Source organism: Chlorocebus sabaeus, chromosome 21 (assembly GCF_047675955.1).
Source record: "Chlorocebus sabaeus isolate Y175 chromosome 21, mChlSab1.0.hap1, whole genome shotgun sequence".
Taxonomy (NCBI): Eukaryota; Metazoa; Chordata; class Mammalia; order Primates; family Cercopithecidae; genus Chlorocebus; species Chlorocebus sabaeus.
This window is the reverse complement of record NC_132924.1, coordinates 96614669-96634868: the sequence shown is the minus strand read 5'-3', so window position 1 is coordinate 96634868 and position 20200 is coordinate 96614669. Positions and strand designations below refer to the sequence as shown.

Here is a 20200-nt window from a genome sequence, read left to right as displayed (position 1 = left end):
CTAGGAATCTGGCCATTTTATCTATCTTTTTTAGCATAGTTGTTCATAGTATTCCTTCTTATTCCTGTTTATTTCAGTAAGGCTGTTAGTGATGGTTCTTTTATTCTTGCTTGTATTGAATCTTCTCTCTTTTTTTTTTCTTAGTTTCACTCAAGGTTTGCCAATTTTGTTGATCTTTTTAGAGAACCAAGTCCTGGTTTCATTGATTTTCTTTATTGATATTCTGTCTCTTTCTTTTCTAATCTTTATTATTTCCTCTCTTCGGTTTGCTTTTGTTTTAGCTTTCTTTTTTTCTAGTCTCATGCCTCTAATGAAAGGCCTCATCTCTTCCAAGTCATTCGCTTCAATTGTTGCCAAAATTGTTTGTGTATCTGAAACACAAATTTGATGGTGTCACTTAGAAGCTTAAGTCTTCTCATTGTTCCCATTTCTTACAAAATAAAATTCAAATTTTGTAGAATGGCAAACAACACCTTTCATGATCTTAACCAGTTTACCTTAACAATCAAACCCACCTTTCCAATCACATAAAATCACCTGGAATTTATAGATACATTGTTTAACCTCTTTTCCTTTGTACTTGTGTTTTCTTAATTTGTTCTTTTCACCTACTGACTTTTTAGAAAATATCTTCTTTAACTCCAGTCACCCACACTTTTTATTTATTTCCTTTTCCCTGGTACCATTACACTTTGCACCAACTTCTTTTAGTTACCAAATTATTTATTAATACACGCCTCCTTCATTATTCTTTGAATTCCAGGATGTACAATCCCATTTTAGAAATTATATCCCAGTAACTGACACATAGTGAGTGGTCAGTGTTTGTGGAGGTAGGAAAAAGTGGTATGGTCTGATATCATTTCAACTGAAAAAAATGAAAAAAGGATGATGTACTTCAGCCAGTGAAATCGAAAAGAGCGATGGAAAATGACCACATACTCCATATGGCTTTGGTTCGTAAGACACAGAATACTGATATCCTTGTGCGAAGAACTAACTTGCTGCTGAGAGGTCAATTCAGAGGATGCTCAAGCTCCGTTATCACCTTCATTTTACTAAACTGAGAGAGGAAAGTTGAGGAATGCATCAACAGTTAAGCAGTGTGCAGGTTCCTACAGCGACTGGAGTTTTTTGGTAGTTGGGAATGTTTCCCTCAATCTTTGGGCAAGCCGTCAACAGTGGCAGGGACACGAGCAGACACACCTGAGAAACCCTTTCTTTCCCCAATCGTATTCTGCCTTAGCTTTAGGCTTGCATGCCCATCACGCATGCGTCAATTTTTCGCTTTTAGGATGGGCGGGGCAGAGTCTTTGCTCCTTTGGCGATCCTGAGGGGGTGGAGCTAAGTTGTTTCCAGGGTGACAGAGTGGCGACCTCGGTGGTCGATTGAGCAGGTCTGAGAATTGTTCTCAAAGGGCTGTGCGTCATCGACTCGTCGGCGCTGTCATGGCGGGTGTGCTGAAGAAGGTGAGACGAATGGAGGTCACTGTTGGAATTTAGACTATCGGGGTAGACTCAGTCCGATAGCCCTAATTCCCGCGGGTGTTGACCCTAACTGTCGCGGGTTCGGCGGTGCTTTTCGGGGACTCGTTCTGCATGCCCTACCTGGTAGGGCCGGTCAGTGGTTCCGCTCGGAGAGTCAGGAAAAAAGCTCCAAACAAGCGGGACTGAGAGACCAGTAGCTGGCTTTATACCAGTTTTAGCCGGGGGATTCGTGGTTTTGTGTTTCCTTAGCGTGCTGGACGTATGGAAACCGTAGTAAACAGCATGAATCGTGTTTTGTTTTTGAACAGACCACTGGCCTTGTGGGATTGGCTGTGTGCACTACTCCACACGAGGTATGTACCTTTGTTCTTTCTTCATTCCTGAATTCCCAAAGAAGACTAAATTCCTGTCACTTTGCTTATTTCAGAGTTAACGGGATACTGATATTTCAAGCCCTTAATTACAACCCGCGTGAGCTCTTGAGTTACGGGCGCTGTCCACCTACTTCGTTGATCCGATGTCACATTTTTATTTATTTATTTCTGCCATGACCCCTTTATTAAGCCAGTTTTCTTGTTGACTTTTTCCTTGACATTTTCGTGGCTTCACTTGTACGTGCTTCTGTCAGCGCCATCTCAAATTTATATCTCCATTTTCCATCTTTTCTCTCCGCCTCACCGTTTATGCTTAGGTGGGTTGGATTACATATATTTAAGCTTACTGAAGGTACTGCCCGCTTTTCCTTCTATAGGTCTTTTCCATTTGTATTCACGAATGTTTTCATCAAAAAAACCCACAAAACTTTTTTATCCTTCTCCCTTCTATAATCGCACCATTTCTCTGCTTCTCTTTACAGATAACTCAAAAGAGTTATCTCTATTTTCTCCAATTTCTTTTTTATTCACCTTGAATGCACTCAGTCACCCTCAGCGTTTTTCACGTTCCCCAGTTATCTCCGTGCTGCCAAATTCAATGGTCAGCGCATCTTTCTCACCTTTATTGACCTAATAGCAGCGTTTTTTGACACATTTGACACTTTCTCCATCATGCGCTTTCTTTACTGGGCTTCAGGACTCCCCCAGTCTCCTGATGTTTTCCCCGCTACTCTTTGGCTTTCTCTTTTTCTGGTTATTTCTCTTATGCCCACTTTTAAAATTTGACTTACTCAGAATTTAGCTCTTGGACCTTTTCTTTTCGACCTGTACTCAGTCACCGAGAGAGCAAATCCAAATAGAGAACAGTTTTAAATACCACCTATACACTGATAACAGATTTCATGTAAAGCACTGACCTCTTCCTTTATGAAAGTCTTGAATATTTAATTGCTTAGTGGGCATTTCCACTTGTATATGTCAGACAGGCAGCCCAAACTTAACATGTCCGAAATGGGATTCCTGATATTCTGCCTAAAACCTGCTCTTCTCTCAGGCTTGCTCATCTCAATTAATGGCAGCTCAATTATTTTGACTCAGGTCAGAAACTTGAAATCATCTTTAATTCCTTCCTTTCTCTTACACTCCACATTTGTTATTTCAGTAATCCTCTAGGTTCCACCTTCAAAATATATCTTGATTTTGACAACATCTCACTACCTCCTCTGCTGCTACCGTCTTCCTCGGTCACCATCATCACTGATGTGGATAATTGCATTCACTTCCTAACTGCCTCTCAATGCTTGTCACAGCCTCCATTTGGTCTTTTTTTCCAGCCAGGCTACTGGAGTTTGTTAAAATATAAGGTAGGGTCAGATCTCTCCTTTCCTTAAAAGTAGTGGCTTTCCATTTCACTCTAAATTATAAATAAAGACAAGGTTCTTATTGTGACCCTCCGGTTCACTATTCTACTGTTTTATTTTGTTATCTCTCTACTAGAATGTAGGTTTAAGGAAGGCAGGGATTTTTAATTGTTTCACTGCTAGAACTCTGTCACATAGTATGTGCTCAGTAAATAGTGTTAGTTGAATGAGTGTCTTGCACTTACTATGATTTCATAATAACTTTATTGTCATTGTTGTAAAGAACTGAACTCATGGTTTTTCCCTTCTAAATGTATTTGATTTCGTAATAACTTTATTGTCATTGTTGTAAAGAACTCAACTCATGGTTTTTCCCTTCTAAATATATTTCTTCTTCTGTGGGCTGTATTTTTCTTGATAGTTTCATATCTTTCTGCTCCCTAGGCTGGGAATTTGGACATCATAGTTGTTATTTCTTTTGTACTCTCGTATTCATTTCAATGATGATTTTTATTATTATTTTTTTTTTTGCTGATTCTTTTCTATAACAGCTCTCCAGTCTGACTCCTGTTTACTATTTCTGTTGTTACTACCATAGTTCAGGTCCTTGTTCTTGTTTAGAGAATTGCACCAACCTCCTTACTGGCCTTTCTGCCTTGTTTCTCTTTCAGTCCTTTTAACTCAATACAACGAAGCTAATTTTCCTAATCTAATCATATGACTCTTCTAAATCTTTTAATTGTCCACAGAATAAAGCCCGAATGCTTTAACTTGCAATGCAGAACCGCTTATAATCTGACATTTTCTCCAACTTTATCTCCAATGTATTTACTTATGTGTCCTGTACAGCAATACATTCCAAAATCCCCAGTGGATGTCTGAAAACCACATATAGTACCAAACTCTATGTATGCTATGTTTTTTCATACCTACCCGTAATAAAATTTAATTTATAAATTAGGCACAATAAAAGATAAGCAGGCTGGACATGCTGGCTCATGCCTGTAATCCCAACACTTTGGGAGGCTGAGCTGGGTGGATTGCTTGAGCCCAGGAGTTTAAGACTAGCCTGGGCAACATGGCAAAACCCCGTCTCTACAAAAAATGCGGAAATTAGTCAGGTGTGGTGGTGTGCACCTATAGTCCCAGCTACTCGGGAGGTAGAGGCAGGAGGATTGCTTGAGCCCCAGAGGTTGAGGCTGCAGTGAGCTGTGATGATGCCACTGCACTCCAGCCTGGGTGATGGAGTGAGACCCTGTCTAAAAAAAAAAAAAAAAAAAAGATAGAGATAGCAACTAATAAAATAGAACAATTACAACAATATACTGTGATAAAAGTTATGTGAATGTGGTCTCTTTCTCTCAAAATATCTTATTGTAATGTACTACCCTCTTGTGCTGAAGAAAGGACAGAGTGGGATAGTGTGAGATTTCATCACACTACTTTAAATGGCACGTAGTTTAAAACTTGTAAATTGTTTATTTCTGGAATTTTTCATTTAATATTTTCTGACTGAGATCAACTATTAGTAACTGAAACCTTGGAAAATGAAACCATGGATGGGTAAAGGGGAGCTACTGTATTCTAACCAAGTGCTGTCCAATAAAAATATAATGCGAGCCTTAAATGTAAGACATGTTTGTATGTAATTTATAATTTTCTAGGACTAATTTTTTAATGAAGAAAAAGGTAAAATTTAATTATTTTATTTACCGTAACACATCTAAAATATTGCCATTTCAGTATATAATAAAAAAAAAACAATATTTTATAGTGGTTTTTTTTTTCATACTAAATTTTCAAAATTTGGTATGTATTTATACTTATACCACATCTCAGTTTGGACTAGCCACGTATCAAGTGCTCAATAGCCATATTTAGCTAGCGTCTACTCTTTTGGACAGCATAGTTCAAGAAAATAGAACTGTATACCACTTCCTTATGTTCGCTGTATTTTCTGCCATTCAGTTCTATGTATTCTCTATGTAATTGCCTTTTCCAATATCTTCAAGTTTCTATGACCTACCATCCGTCTGGGTCTATCTTAGATGCTGCCTTTTCGAAATATGAACCTTTCTCTGGTCTCAGCTGAAGTGAATTCTTCTGCTATAGAAAAATAATGCTAATACTTAGTGAAACTTAATGTGTACCAGCTACTGTTCTAAGTTATATATACCCTATGAAGCAGTATTATTCCCATCTTACAGATGAGGAAAGACGGCACAGAGATGGAAATAACTTGTTCGGTGCACCTAAGGAGTGGAGCCAGTGTAAACTCAAGCAGTTAGGTTCTGGTTAGCATACCCTTAATAATATCTCTTTGATCTATGTATTTCCCCATCCCTGCCAAACACACTTATTTTTTCTTTTTATCATTTTTATTATTATTCCTCTTCTGTATCTGTGATACAGTTTACCTGTGATATGGTTTAGCTCTGTCCCCATCCAAATCTCATCTTGAATTGTAGCTCCCATAATCCCCATGTGTCGTGGGAGAGGGACCTGGTGGGAGGTGATTGAATCTTGGGGTGAGTTTTTCCCATGCTGTTCTTTTGATAGTGAAGAAGTCTCATGAGATCTATGGTTTTATAAAGGGCAGTTCTCCTGCACAGGCTCTCTTGCTTCCTGCCATGTAAGACGTGCCTTTGACCCTCTTTCACCTTCTGCCATGATTGTGAGGCTTCTTCAGCCATGTGGAGCTGTGAGTTCATTAAACTTCTTTTCCTTTATAAATCACCCAGTCTTGGGAATGTCTCTATTAGCAGCATGAGAACAGATAAGTACACTCTATAGTACCTTAAACATATTGGAGTGTGATCCGTATCCAGTCTATCTTTATACGCAAACAGTGTGGTATTGTACATGGGAGTACTGAGTATATTTTGCCATGGGTGGCGACTGTCTGGGGCTGGTGTTGCGTGGTGGTAAAAATAATTTACCAAGACATTTGAGGTAAAGAAAGGCAGATTTATTAGAGAAAGTATGAAAATACATTGCAAGAAAGCTATTGACAAGTCAGCAGAAGAGGAGCTGACTGCAAGTAGCAAAGGCTTGCTGGGGATCTTAAAGGATGGTGCTTGTGCTGTGTGCTGAAGAGAGCTTTGTGCAGTACTGGTAACACCTAGGTTGCAGTGAGCTATCAGGGGAGGGTCTGGTGATAGCCGGGCACAGGAAGATTGTGAGTTATTTGTGCAGGAGGACTATGTGTCCTGGACCATGAAGAAAGGTGGACTTAGAGCTTACCTGCTTTTTATTTTTGCTTTACTCTGTTGCCGCACACAATTTTTTTTTTTTTTTTAAAGTTATACTTTAAGTTCTGGGATACACGTGCAGAATGTGCAGGTTTGTTACATAGGTATACACATGCCATGGTGGTTTGCTGCACCCATCAACCCATCATCTACATTAGGTATTTCTCCTAATGCTATCCTTCCCCTAGCCCCCCACCCACTGACAGGCACTGGTGTGTCATGTTCCCCTCCCTGTGTCCATGTGTTCTCATTGTTCAGCTCTCACTTATGAGTGAGAACATGTGGTGTTTGGTTTTGTGTTCTTGTGTTAGTTTGCTGAGAATGATGGTTTCCAGCTTCATCCATTTCCCTGCAAAGGACATGAACTCATCCTTTTTTATGGCTGCATAGTATTCCATGGTGTATATGTGCCATATTTTCTTTACCCAGTCTATCATTGGGCATTTGGGTTGGTTCCAAGTCTTTGCTATTGTGAATAGTGAGGACTGCACACATTTTTTTTTTTTTTTAAAGGTTGCTCTTTAGGAGAAGGGTTTATATACTTGTAATTATTGAGATTTGCTCCTGGAGTGATCATGTCTTGTTTGTTTCACCTAATCTGGTTTATACCTGTGGTTTGGCATAATGATTAATAGGTATCTTTTCACTGTCATAAGTGTCCAAGTTTGGATGATAAATTAAATTTCCATCCTATTCATAACATTTTTTTCTTTTCTTCTATATTAATCATCCCATTTTCATCTGCATTTCTCTAGAAACTGATATATTTTTGTCATGAAAGATGAAAATTTTAAACCTGCATTTTAGATCAGATTAAAACTTAATTAAAATGCTGTATTAAAAACTAATATATGCATTATATATTTAAATTGGAGAGGATCAACTTCTTACTGAGTGATTTCTATACTGAAGTTTAAGTTCAGTATGCTTCAATACATGCTATGCATTGACTCAGTTCTCTTGCTATTTCTGTTGAGCCTTTTATGCAGACTTTATGTCATAACTCATTCATAATCAGAAGCAAGAACACTGAAGTATTATGACTATATTTAGTTAAATTTGATCATACAGATGTAATGCTTATATGTGTTTATTTCTACAGAAATTCAAATAAGAAACACTGAAAAAAAAGAAAAAAGAATTTGCAGGGCTTAGGACTTCACTTTGAAAAATACTGATTCAGGCTAGGTGGGCTCATGCCTGTAATCCCCGCACTTTGGGAGGCCGAGGTGGGCACATCACCTGAGGTCAGGAGTTTTGAGACCATCCTGGCCAACATGGCAAAACCCTGTCTCTTCTAAAAATACAAAAAGTAGCCAGGCGTGGTGGCAGGCACCTGTAATCCAGCTACTTGGGAGGCAGAGGCAGGAGAATCACTTGCCCCAGGAGGTGGAGGTTGTAGTGAGCCGAGATCACGCCATTGCACTCCAGCCTGGTTTTTAAGAGCAAAACTCTGTCTCAGGGGGAAAAAAAAAAAGGGAAAGAAAGAAAACTACTGATTTAGTAAATGACTTGATTTCCAAAAAGGTCATTAGCAATAAGTTAGTTTTGTTTCTGACTAGCCTGGTCAACATGGCAGAACCCCAGCTCTACTAAAAATACAAAAATTAGCCAAGCGTGGTGGCGGCCACCTGTAATCCCAGCTACTTTGGAGGCAGAGGTAGGAGAATTTCTTGAACCCGGGAAATGGAGGTTGCAATGAGCTGACATCATGCCATTGTACAACGAGTGAAACTTCATCTCAAAAAAAAAAAGAAAGAAAGGAAGGAAGAAAAATACAGATTTGGTAAATGATTTGATTTCCAAAAAGGTCATTAGTTAGTTTTGTTTCTACTTGTTATCATACCTTTGACTTATCTATAACTTGTTATACATAGAAAATACAGAATGTTCCCACATTTATATACAGGTTTTTCCTAGGTTGTAAAGGGTGTAGATAGGGCACAGACATAAAGAAGTCACAGCAAAGAAGAATTAAAAAAAAAAAAACCAGATGTGAGTTTTGTTTGTTTTGTCTATGAGACTTTTTAAAGTTTTACAAAGACTTTTTAAAGACTTACAAAAGTCTTTGGTAATATTTTAACCTATGGAAATTTGTATGGTTTGTCTTTTCAGAGGCTAAGTGTATTGTACACAAAGATTCTTGATGTTCTTGCGGAAATCCCTAAAAATGCAGCATATAGAAAGTATACAGAACAGATTACAAATGAGAAGCTGGCTATGGTTAAAGCGGTAAGTAGCTAAATCAGTTTTGTTTTCTTGGATTTGTGGTATCATTTAACCGAAAAGTTTAGTTCCTTATTTTTTATATATCCTACACATTTTTTTTCTATTCTCCTTCCTTCAGTGCTCTTTTCCCATTCCTCCCTTTTATTTGGCAAACTCTTGTTTATTGAGTGTTTTCTATATGCAGGGCTCTGTTATATACTGGAGTTTGAGAGTAGGATCAGATCATTCCTTGAAGTAACATTGTAGCTGTTCCTTTTACCTCTCTTGCCTATTTAGTCCTTTATTGATCTTTTGCTTTTTGTCTATGGATATATCAGTCTTGATCTCGTTTTTCTAATCTTAGAGAACAATAAAAGAAAAACAAAAAAAGGGCATTTTTTTTTTTTCCAAGGAAACCTATCAAAAAGACTAGACTGCTATTAGCAGTTAAAGTATACAAGAGGATGTGAACAGGTTATATGCAAATACTATGCCATTTTATATAAGGGACTTGAGCATCTTTGTATTTTGGCATCTATAGGAATCCTGGAACCAATCTTTCATGGATACTTATTAACTGCTATTAAATAGCAGTTAATAAAAGTCTAGACTGCTGATTCATACCAAACTGTATTGCACTATTGTTAAATTTTCACACTAGCAATCATTAAATGGACTCTATGTAATTATCTAAAATAGTGCTTAAAAACTCTGAAGGAAATTTATATACATGCATAAGTGATCCTAGGCACACATATTTCTTCTTATTAGATTACCAGACTATATAGTTCAAAGAGAATTCCTATCTTTTGTTAGGTATGCAACAAAACGTGTGGTTTGTTTTATATTGTTTTTTTGTATTGTATTATATGATGGGTCTCACTCTGTTACCCAGTCTAGAGTGCAGTGGCACGATCATAGCTCACTATAGCCTTGACCTGCCAGTCTCAAGCGATCCTCCTGCCTCAGCCTCCCAAGTAGCTGGAACCACAGGCACTCACCGTCATGCCCAGCTAATTTTTAAAATTTTTTGTAGAGGTGGAGTTTCACTGTGTTGCCCTAGCTGATGTCAAACTCTTTGGAAGGTCAAGTGACCTTCCTGCCTTGACTTTCCAAAGTGCTGGGATCATAGGTATGAGCCACCTGCACCCAGTGCCTCTCCCATTTTATCATCATCTTTCAAATAGCCTCAAATATTTTTAGCTTGTTCCTATCTTAAAATAAAAAAAACCTATATGCTTATATTTTTCTTTACTTATTGCCCTATTTTTCTGTTTTCTCCCTTAGCCAGTTTCAACCAAAGAAGGGTTTACTCCCATACTTCTTTACTTACTGGTTCTAAAATCCTTTTCTCTGCTATTTAAACCACTTTATAACTAATTGATCTGTTTGTACTTCCATTATACTTCATTACATGCTCTACCATATAGCCAATAATAGAGTGATTTTTTTTTTCAATATGTAAATCTTGTGATGGTACAGTTGTCCCTTGGTATCCATGAAAGATTGGTTCCAGGATTCCCATGGATGCCAAAATACAAGGATGCTCAAGTCCCTTATATAAAATGGCATAGTATTTGCATATAACCTGTTCACATCCTCTTGTATACTTTACATCATCTCTAGTTTACTTATAATACCTACTACAATGTAATGCTATGTAAATAGTTATACTGTATTTTAAAAATTGCTGTATTGTTATTTTTATTGTGTGTTTTTTTTAATGTTTTCCATCTGTGGTTGGTTGAATCCATTCTCAGTTGAATCCACAGATATGGATCCTGAGGGCCAACCGTACTGGCTTGCTTAACATCTTACTGTGGTTTTCTGTTCAGTGTTTCTCAAAGGCTGAGTTTAAGGATATATGTTGAACTGGTTGTATGAAACTTACTTAGCTACCTTTATCTGCATGATTTTGATGTATGGCCATGTTTGGGAACCATTGGCCTAACAGGGTAAAGTCCTTAACATGGTATAGAAGACCGTGTAAGTTCTGGCTCTTGGTTATTTTCTCAATCATATGCTGTTGCTTCTTGTTTTATACTCTATTCTTAAGCAATACCAAACTGCTGGCAGTTCTATGGATTCCTTGCATTTTTATTTTTGTGTTCATTTATATTTTCTCATTTCCTGGAATGCCTTTACCTTGTCTGATAGTTCTTACTTTTTCTTTATAAATCATCACTTCTTCTGTGAAACCTTTTTTTTGTTTTTTTGAGACGGAGTCTCGCATTGTCACCCAGGCTGGAGTGCTGTGGCGCGATCTCGGCTCACTGCAAGCTCCGCCTCCCGGGTTCATGCCATTCTCCTGTCTCAGCCTCCGAGTAGCTGGGACTACAGGCGCCGCCACCATGCCCGGCTAATTTTTTTGTATTTTTAATAGAGACGGGGTTTCACTGTGTTAGCCAGGATGGTCTCGATCTCCTGACCTCATGATCCACCCGCCTTGGCCTCCCAAAGTGCTGGGATTACAGGCGTGAGCCACCTTTTCTTACTTTCTTAAGTAGAGTTTGACAACTTCGTTACCTCCTTTCCGTTTTACTGGTCATAACTGTATTATGTCTCCACCAGCCATAAGCTACTTGTTAATGATATTGGATTCAACTTTGTATCCTTAGACTCTAGCATAGTACCGGAAACACAAGGTTCCTTAGAAATGTTTCTTTATCCAAAAGGCTAGATATAACCCCAAACACTTAACAGTTGTATCTCTGATTCCTGTTTTTGGTAAAATTGTCACAGATTTTTAACCCTGCATAGAGCCACACACAAAATCTTCAGTGAATATTGCCATGATGATACAATATCTATTTACTAAGCCTAAAGTAGAAATAAAAGTAACTTTTTTCTTTTTTCAGATTGTTACTAGGGAGATAGTAATATTTTGGTGAAAAGCATTGGTTTGTGTCCCTGTCCAAGATTTTCATCTTAGTTCTAATACTTATTTGTGGAGTGACTTGGCATATTGCTAATGTTCTCTGTCTCAATTTCATCATTTATAGCTTGGGTATAATAATACCCACCTTGAACACTTTTTGTTAGAACTGAATGAGGTAATGTATGTAAAAGCTTAACATAGTCCCAAGTATATAGTGAGCATTCAGTACATGGTACCTTATCAAGTTTAATGGCATTATGCCATTGGTGACTAAAAATCACGTTATTCACTATCAGTAAGACAAATTTTGAATTGTTCACCTAACACTGACTTTTTCTGAATTGAAAGTGTTGTTGAACATTCCTTGCCTTCTTTACCTTCACTCTCCTGAGTCTCTTAAAACAGTGACCAGCTTCCCTGTTCTGTTTTTGATTTTTGGTCTCATATGAGAGTTAATTCCCTGTTAAATAATCTGTCTCAAACATGCCCATTACTTTTTCCCTTTTCCCCCCTTTTCCACTGTTTTTTTTTGTATTCACTTCTTTCACCAAGAAACATTTATTGAATGACTGCTACATGCCATGTGTGGTTCTAGCATGGAAACTTGTGCTTAGTTGGCACAAAACAGATTAAAAATCCTTGCCTTCTTGGAGATTACGTGTTAGTGATGGGAGACCAAAAGAAAAAAAAAGTAAAAAGTGAGTAAAGAAGTACATAGTGTGTTAGAAAATAGTAAGTGCAGTGAAGGAAAATAAAACAAGGAAAATGTGTCCATTGTGGGGATGGGGGATGTTACACTGTGTATTACTTTACTATGGCTGCTGTAATATTCCCACAAACTTTGTGGCTTGAAACAATATAAGTTTATTTTATTAGATTTCTGGAGGCAAGAAGTTGGAAATCAACATCAGGGACCCAAATCAAGGTGGTGGTGTCAGGGCTGTGCTTGCTTTGGAGAATATGGGGTAGAATCTGTTCTTGCCTCTTTCAGCTTCTGGTGGCTTTTGGCATTCATTGGCTTGTGGTCTCATCACTGCAGTTTCTGCCTTTGTGGTTACATTACCTTTTCCTTTTCTGTGTGTAATATCCCTCCCTCTCTCTTATAAGGACACTTATAATTGCAGTTAGGGACTATATGGATAATTTAGGAAAATCTCCCTATGTCAGCATCCTTAACTTGATCATATATGTGAAGTCTTTGCTGTATAAAGTAACAGTCACAGTTTCTAGAAATTAATACATGTATATCTTTTGTGGTGTTATTCAGCCTGTCACAATGTATATTATCAGTAGTTATCAATAAGAAGGTGTTATTTGAGCAAAGATTTGAAAGTTGGTGAAGGAACAAGTGATGCAGATACCCTGGGCCATCCAGCAGATACTCTGAGGCAGTAACACATCAAGTCTTGTGTTGAAAAACAAAATGTCTTATTTTATCCCTCTTTATTCCATTTATTGGCCAGAAAAACACCCTGAAATGACAAAGCCTTATTTACGTATGTGGGTATATTTACAGATTTCTGGCTCAAAAAGCTGAGTTTACTAGAAAATAACTAAATGTCGTTGAATGTTCTAGGTACTATATTAACATTTTGTTTTTAAAAACTTTTATTCAAGAATTATATACATTACAAATGTGTAGAAAAAAAGGACTTTTCCAGAACAACCAAACCCTTGCCTCTTCCCCTTCAATTTACTACTTGTAAAGCTAATCTCTATTTGGACTTCTTTTTGCCCGTTTTTGAATTTTATATAAGTGAAATCATTAGTATGTACTGTCTTGTACGTACTATACTCTGGCTTTTGCTTAATACTGTGGTTAAGAGAATCATCTATATTATTGCATACAGTTTATTCATTTTCATTGCTGTGAAGTATTATATCCAAATATTATAATTAATTGATCCATTCTATTACAGATGGTCATTTGGGTTATTTCTAGTTTGGGGCTGTAATTTGTGCTGCTGTGAATATTCTCAAACATGTTTTTTAAAAAATATATGATGCGGCCAGGCAGGGTGGCTCACGCCTGTAATCCCAGCACTTTGGGAGGCCGAGGCGGGTGGATCACGAGGTCAGGAGATCAAGACCATCCTGGCTAACACAGTGAAACCCCATCTCTACTAAAAATGGAAAAAAATTAGCTGAGTGTGGTGGCGGCGCCTGTAGTCCCAGCTACTTGGGAGGCTGAGGCAGGAGAATGACTTGAATCTGGGAGGCAGAGCTTGCAGTGAGCAGAGATTGTGCCATAGCACTCCAGCCTGGACAGAGCGAGACTCATCTCAAAAAAAAAAAAAAAAAATTAAATAAAAATAAAATATATATACATACACACATACATACACATATGTGTATATGTATATGTGTATATGTATATGTGTATATGTGTATATATATACGCATATACAGACACATATGTGTGTGTATATATATTACACATTTCTGTTTGGCGTTATGCCTAGGAGTGTAATTTCTGGGTCATAGGGTAGCATTTATTTTTAATTCTAACGCTCTCAGAGGAAATACAGGAAATACTAAGAAAGCAAAGTCATATTTTAAAATCTGTTTTAGAAAGACAGAATTTGACATTGTATTTCTGTCCCTTGATCAGCTTGTCAATAAACATTTAGCACTTTTCAATATTAAGACAGAAAAGCAATAAAATAGCAGAGGTGAAATGAATTTTCACCAAATATTTAGTAAAAAGAGTATGATGCATGAAAAGTTGTATTTTTAAGTGTTTTTATATAGGAATTTTAAAATACGGGATATTGAAACTTTCAGAGAGTATGCTTCTTTAATTTTTTTTTTTCTCCCTGAAATTGTAGGAACCAGATGTTAAAAAATTAGAAGACCAACTTCAAGGTGGTCAATTAGAAGAGGTGATTCTTCAGGTAAAGAAAAAGTTGACTATTTAGGTGTTTGGTTTCATAGAGACACACAACTGACATTCCAGAATGAAAGGAAAACTAAATTTCCTTATTTATATCAACTCATCAAATATGTAAGACTAATCACATATAGAAAATGTGGTGCTTCTCATGTATATGTTGATTATAGTATTTATTGTTGATTATAGCATGAATTTGTGAGACTTCTGTTAGAAGCCTGGAGTTTGACACTCTTTTAATTTAATCAGCATGTTCTCCTTGGCCTAACCTTAGTTTAAATTGGTAACGCAATATTACTGTTGTTTTAATAGTTGTATCTTATTTTAAGAGTGTGGCATATTTTTAGTAGGGAAAAATACAGACATTTTGAATTATAAAATTAAAATATGCTTTTATTTTTATTTTTGGTTCTTGAGCATTTGAGCAAGTTAAAAAACAATTGCATAGTATATTTGAGAGCTTAATTCTGCATTACTTCCCAAATACTAACCCTGACATATAATATTGAGTAGTAAAATGTAAGCATGATTAGGAAGAGATTGAAATTAGAAAAGTTATTAACATTATTAATTACATTTAGACTATTTTAAATCTTATTCTATTGGGAAATTTTCTTCTCCTCTCACTATACCTGCTACTTAGACAAGAGAACAAATACTACAGTTTAGTTTTGTTTAATCCGAATTTTAATTCTTTTCCTTTGGTCATAGGTAGGTTATAGAAATAGATAGGTTACTGATGTAAATAGGCTGGAAATATACGATTTTGAATATTCCATAGTTGGTTTTTTAAAGCATCTATGGGAAAAGAATGATGCCTCTTTTTTTTTTTTTTTTTTTTTTTTTTTTAAGTTTTGCGTCTTTTTTCTCCAATTTCTAGTAAGGTTAAGCTTTAAAAATATGTTCTTATATTTTATAAATTATATCATTAATATTTTTACTCTGTCATTTAGTCTTTGTGTCATTTATCCATATGAGTGTCTTTTTATAATAAAAGATATTAACCTTAAACTTTTGTGACATTGTCTGCATGTACTTTTTTTAGCCTGCTTATGCCTCTCAAATGGGTTTTTTTCCCTCACATGTATAGGTTTTCAATTTTTTTGTTTGTTTGTTTGAGACGGAGTTTTGCTCTTGTTGCCCAGTCTGAAGTGCAGTGGCACGATCTTGGCTCACCGCAACCTCCGCTTCCTGAGTTCAAGCAATTCTCCTGCCTTAGCCTCCTGAGTGGCTGGGATTACAGGCATGTGCCACCATGCCCAGCTAATTTTTTATTTTTAGTAGAGACGGGGTTTCTCCATGTTGGTCAGGCTGGGCTCGAACTCCCGACCTCAGGTGATCTGCCCGCCTTGGCCTCCCAAAGTGCTGGAATTATAGGCGTGACCACCTTTCCCAGCTCAGATTTTTTTTTATTTGGTGAAATTTTGTTGTTCCACACCCCTGCAACCCCCATATTATAGGTTTAGAATGTCTTTGTCTTATAAGCATCTGATAAATACTCAATTCTGTTTTATTTAATTTTTATTTTCTTCTATCTTTTTTCAAATGTAACCTTTTCTAATGTTTTCTTACTGTTGATTGAAGGACAAATAAAAGGAAATATTGGGTACTCTTGGAGATTAGGGAGGTATATCACCAACAGACATGATATACCAAATCAAAAGAATTGTTAGATGGCCCTGGAAAAAGAGGAGTATAGCACTGAGACAGCTTTCTGTGAATGTAGACTTTCAGTTATTCAAAGGCCTATTTTCCTGGCCTTTATATTCATTTGTCAGGTAGGCTATGGTACTAGATACAGTGTTATAGGAACTTGCCGCAAACCTTATACTGTTGTCCTACACCTATTTCTCTTTTCTGTACCACCTGATTTCACTTTGATCATGACTTTATCTAGTTGAGATATTAATTTTTCATGGAATTGAGTTTAAGGCATATTAAGTATTTTTAAGTCAGCGGTGCAGTTCCCCATGTTTTCATGGTCAGTATTAAGGGTAAATTAGTTTTAGTAATTTTTTTTTTAACTCAGTATATGTAGTATATTATTTAAACATATCATAAAAATATTGAGATATTTTACATTCTTTTTTATATGAAGTCATCAAAATCTGGTATGCATTTTACTCTTTGCAGCACATCTGAATTTGGCCTAGCTGCATTTCAAATCCCCAATAGCTATGTATGGGTAGTGGCTAACATATTAGACAGTCTCATTTCTAGATGGGTGGTATGACAGTGTGTCAGAAGCCAGAGAAGAAGGAGGAAATAGGCATCAGGGGCCAGGTGCAGCTGGATTCAGGTTCCTGAGATAGGGCTGATTCTCAAGGATGAATGAGGGCTGGGTGCCCTCCTCATGCCCTATAATGCCTGGGGGAGATTGAGAAAGCACTGAATGTTCAAGAGACCCAGGGCAACCTTAGGAAATATTTCATCAGTATTTAAATTATTTTCTCCTTTTGGCATTAGTAATACCTCTACCCCTGATTTCCATTCATCTGCTCTTTAACTCATTGTTTCTTACAGTTGCTTGTAAACATAGATTGACTTTTGGGACTGCTGGCACAAATGGGGTATTATCTTTTAACTGTATAATAATAATTACCTTTAATATAATCCAAGCACTTATTCTGTGTTTGAATTTCTTTTGTAACATCCTGACAGGTGTTTAATAATATTCATCTTACAGGTTGGCTGGAGTTGTCATAAATATTTTTTTGTTGTAGAAAAAATATGAAATTAAAAGCTACCTAAAATGCATTTGTTAAATATAAGTTGTATTTGAAAGGAAAAATTAAATGAAACATAGCTTAATTAAGGAATTTATTCAGTTAGTAAATATTTTTAAACACTTATTGTGTTCTACATTCCACAGATCACTGTTTTATAAATTCTGGGTCTCAGGTGACTGTGGGTGATGGAATCAGTTAGATAGTGATTAGCATTAAAAAAACACAATAGAAAAAAGAACATATCACTGCTAGTAAAGATAATGATTTAAAAATTTTAGTTATATGTTTATATTGTGGAACCTATAATAAAACATATTTTCTTACTGTGGGCCATGGTAAAATAAAGTTTGAAAGTCACTGACATAGATGTAAAGACATACTTCTGATTCTCAAAAAACTTGTGAAATATTATTAAGATAAAAAACCTCACCAACTAAACTTTTAAACATTGTAGCCAATTTCAATCAAATAGAAGACATCAAAAGATATTCTTTCTTCTGATTGTGTAGCTGTGAGAATTAAGGTAATTTAATTACTTAATATTCAACATTTGATGGTAGAATAGATTATGAGATATTAAATGAAAGTAGTATCCAATAGTTAAATATCAGTTGTTAGTTCTCATAAATATCTGTTGAAGAGTAAAATCCAATGATCTTTTAAAAAATTTGTATTCACAGGCTGAACGTGAACTAATTCTGGCAAGAAAAATGAGGGACTGGAAACCATGGGAGCCATTAGTGGAAGAGCCTCCTGCCGATCAGTGGAAATGGCCAATATAATTATTAAGTGACTTTGATGTGTTGATGGGAAACTGATGTAATTAAATATACTGTTATATTAAGAGTGTTTTCATCTTACTGACATTTTATAATCAAGAAAAGTGATATAGAAAATATCTAGGAGACTGTTAAAATTGGTGATTATGGTAATACGGTCATGTGAATCCATTTTTGATTTATAAAGTATTCACACAAATTATTTCAAAGATGGTATTTCTATGAACAGAGAGGTCATGGGAAGATTTGAAAATTATTAAAGAAAAATTCCTACAGATCTTCAATGCAGAGACTATAATTAAAAGTAAAGTTTCTTCAGTATGTTCAACACATCATTTAATTTTTTTAAGTTATCCTGAAGAAGAAAAGGTCCTTAATATAGTCTAAACAAATTTATAGATCACTGTTTGAAGTAAATAATACGAGTGAGTATTTTCAAATGTGATAAAATGGCACAAGTGACTGGTGATAAAATTTGAAATTATGGTTAACCTCCTTAGCTGTGATCTTATGTATCTAAAATAAAACTTAAATATATAATTATATGTTGGATTACAAAATCTATAATGTCATTTTATTTTAGTCATTATTTTTTGAATTATATCATTTACTCTGTTTTCTTATAGTATTAATTTTATTATATTTTGTTGTTACTATGTTATATTTGAAAACCATCAAATTCAAATACATTGTACAGTTGAAGAAATTGACTTAGTACTTAAAAGAAAGATTTCCCATTTCATAGAGGTTATTGGAGAAACTTTTCCTTTTGTTGCATTTGTGGAAGTTAGTTTTCTGGCCCGTGGCCTTTAATTTTCTTAATCAACCTACTTACATCAGGATAGAGGTAGAGTTTCTGTAAAAGAAGAGACATTAAGAGTTCCTGAAATTTGTATCTGGCATACGGATAGGCTTATATTCAAAACATCTTAGTCATGTGACTAAATTCAAAGTGGAATCACTAAATAGTTTGCAGTACATTTCTAATATAACTGTAGGTGGGTATCAAAACAAGACAAATGCTGTTCAGGGAAAGAAGCTGGCAAGCTTAAGGTTAAAAATAAAATTACATGTGTTTTCGCCTTTTCTTCCTAGCTCCCTGTCATTTCTAAATACTTGGTTAAATTTAACTTGGTATCTCTTTCCTTCATAGATAATATTATACTCTTGTGGGGTTTTGTGTGTACGTGTGTGTGTGCACGCGCACACGTGTACATTTGCTCAGAATGAGAAAAAACTGGTATTTTTCCTTCTTTCCAGTATATTTCTTCCCTCATAGAGCTGTAACATGAATACTAAATAAACATTAAATAAGATGGATTCTTAGAGGTTAGAGTGCAAGAAGTCTCCTTCTAGTGGGAAAGTGTTAGAGGGGGAGTTAGAAGGTTTCTCATTCTCATGGTTCTAGTATTGTTAATGAGTACATTGAGGCAAGTTTGGCCTGTTCTTAGAATGGCCTATTTCTAATGCTGTAAAAGAAGTAGAATATGATTTATAACAACATTTTCAGTTCTAAACATTTCTTGAATATATAATATATTTATTAAAACATGATCCTAAAAATGTGTTTGCCTGGGTACTTTCAAGGTAATTTTCTAGCCAACCATTTTTTTTTTTTCAGGTCCTTTGGAACAAAGATGGCTTGTTGTGTTTTTGTCATACTTTCAGTCCCATTTCTGCCATGATTCTTGGGCATCTTTTATGTCACCAACAGTGTTACTGAACTTTTTTGCTAAAAGGGGACCTTCCTGGTGTTTGCATTAGAAATGCTAATTGTAGAATAATAGTCATTGTAAAAATAATATTATAACAATGATAGCTAATGTTTGTTGAGACTTTAATATGAATGTCAGGCACTATCATAAGTACCTGACTAATTTCACTCATTAACCTGCACTGCAACCCTAAGAGTGATATTGCAAACTATCTTCATTTTCCGGATAAGAAACCAGAACCCTACATGAGTAGTTTTCCCCTGCAATTATGCAACTTGGGGCCCTGGGGACACTGAAACCCAGAGATGATTAATAACAAATCCAAGGTCACATAGCTAGTAACATGGGAAGCTAAAGTTTGAACCCAGGCAGTCTGGTTCTAGAACTGATGCTCCTATTATATTATTATTTATGAATATGCTTGGGATGTTGTGACTCCTTCCTGTGCTGTATGGGCTGTACCAAGCGAACCTAGATCCTGCTGTCTTGACTTTTTCTGTCAAAATATCTGTAAAGAACAAATATGAG

At 36.0% G+C, this 20200-nt stretch overlaps 1 protein-coding gene across 2 annotated transcripts; it reads left to right on the top strand.

The window, feature by feature from the left end:
- The first annotated feature begins 1388 nt into the window (after nt 1-1388).
- NDUFA5 (NADH:ubiquinone oxidoreductase subunit A5) lies at nt 1389-19283 on the top strand. 2 transcript variants are annotated; one of them, XM_007982777.3, is made up of 5 exons: nt 1389-1469; nt 1796-1840; nt 8589-8705; nt 14388-14453; nt 17859-19283. In XM_007982777.3, the coding sequence occupies exons 1-5, from the start codon at nt 1449-1451 to the stop codon at nt 17958-17960; spliced, it is 351 nt and encodes a 116-aa protein (XP_007980968.1). In that variant the 5' UTR covers nt 1389-1448; the 3' UTR covers nt 17961-19283. The 2 variants fall into 2 exon arrangements, with proteins under 2 accessions (XP_007980968.1, XP_072865418.1); XM_073009317.1 differs by lacking the exon at nt 14388-14453.
- Nucleotides 19284-20200: the final 917 nt, after the last annotated feature.

What these genes read in the sequence shown, in the direction of transcription:
- NDUFA5 (XM_007982777.3), top strand. Translation starts at nt 1,449, where the DNA reads ATGGCGGGTGTGCTGAAGAAG. An exon ending in TGTGCACTACTCCACACGAG is followed by an intron (nt 1,841 to 8,588) that starts GTATGTACCTTT and finishes TTGTCTTTTCAG; the next exon opens with AGGCTAAGTGTATTGTACAC. An exon ending in AGCTGGCTATGGTTAAAGCG is followed by an intron (nt 8,706 to 14,387) that starts GTAAGTAGCTAA and finishes CTGAAATTGTAG; the next exon opens with GAACCAGATGTTAAAAAATT.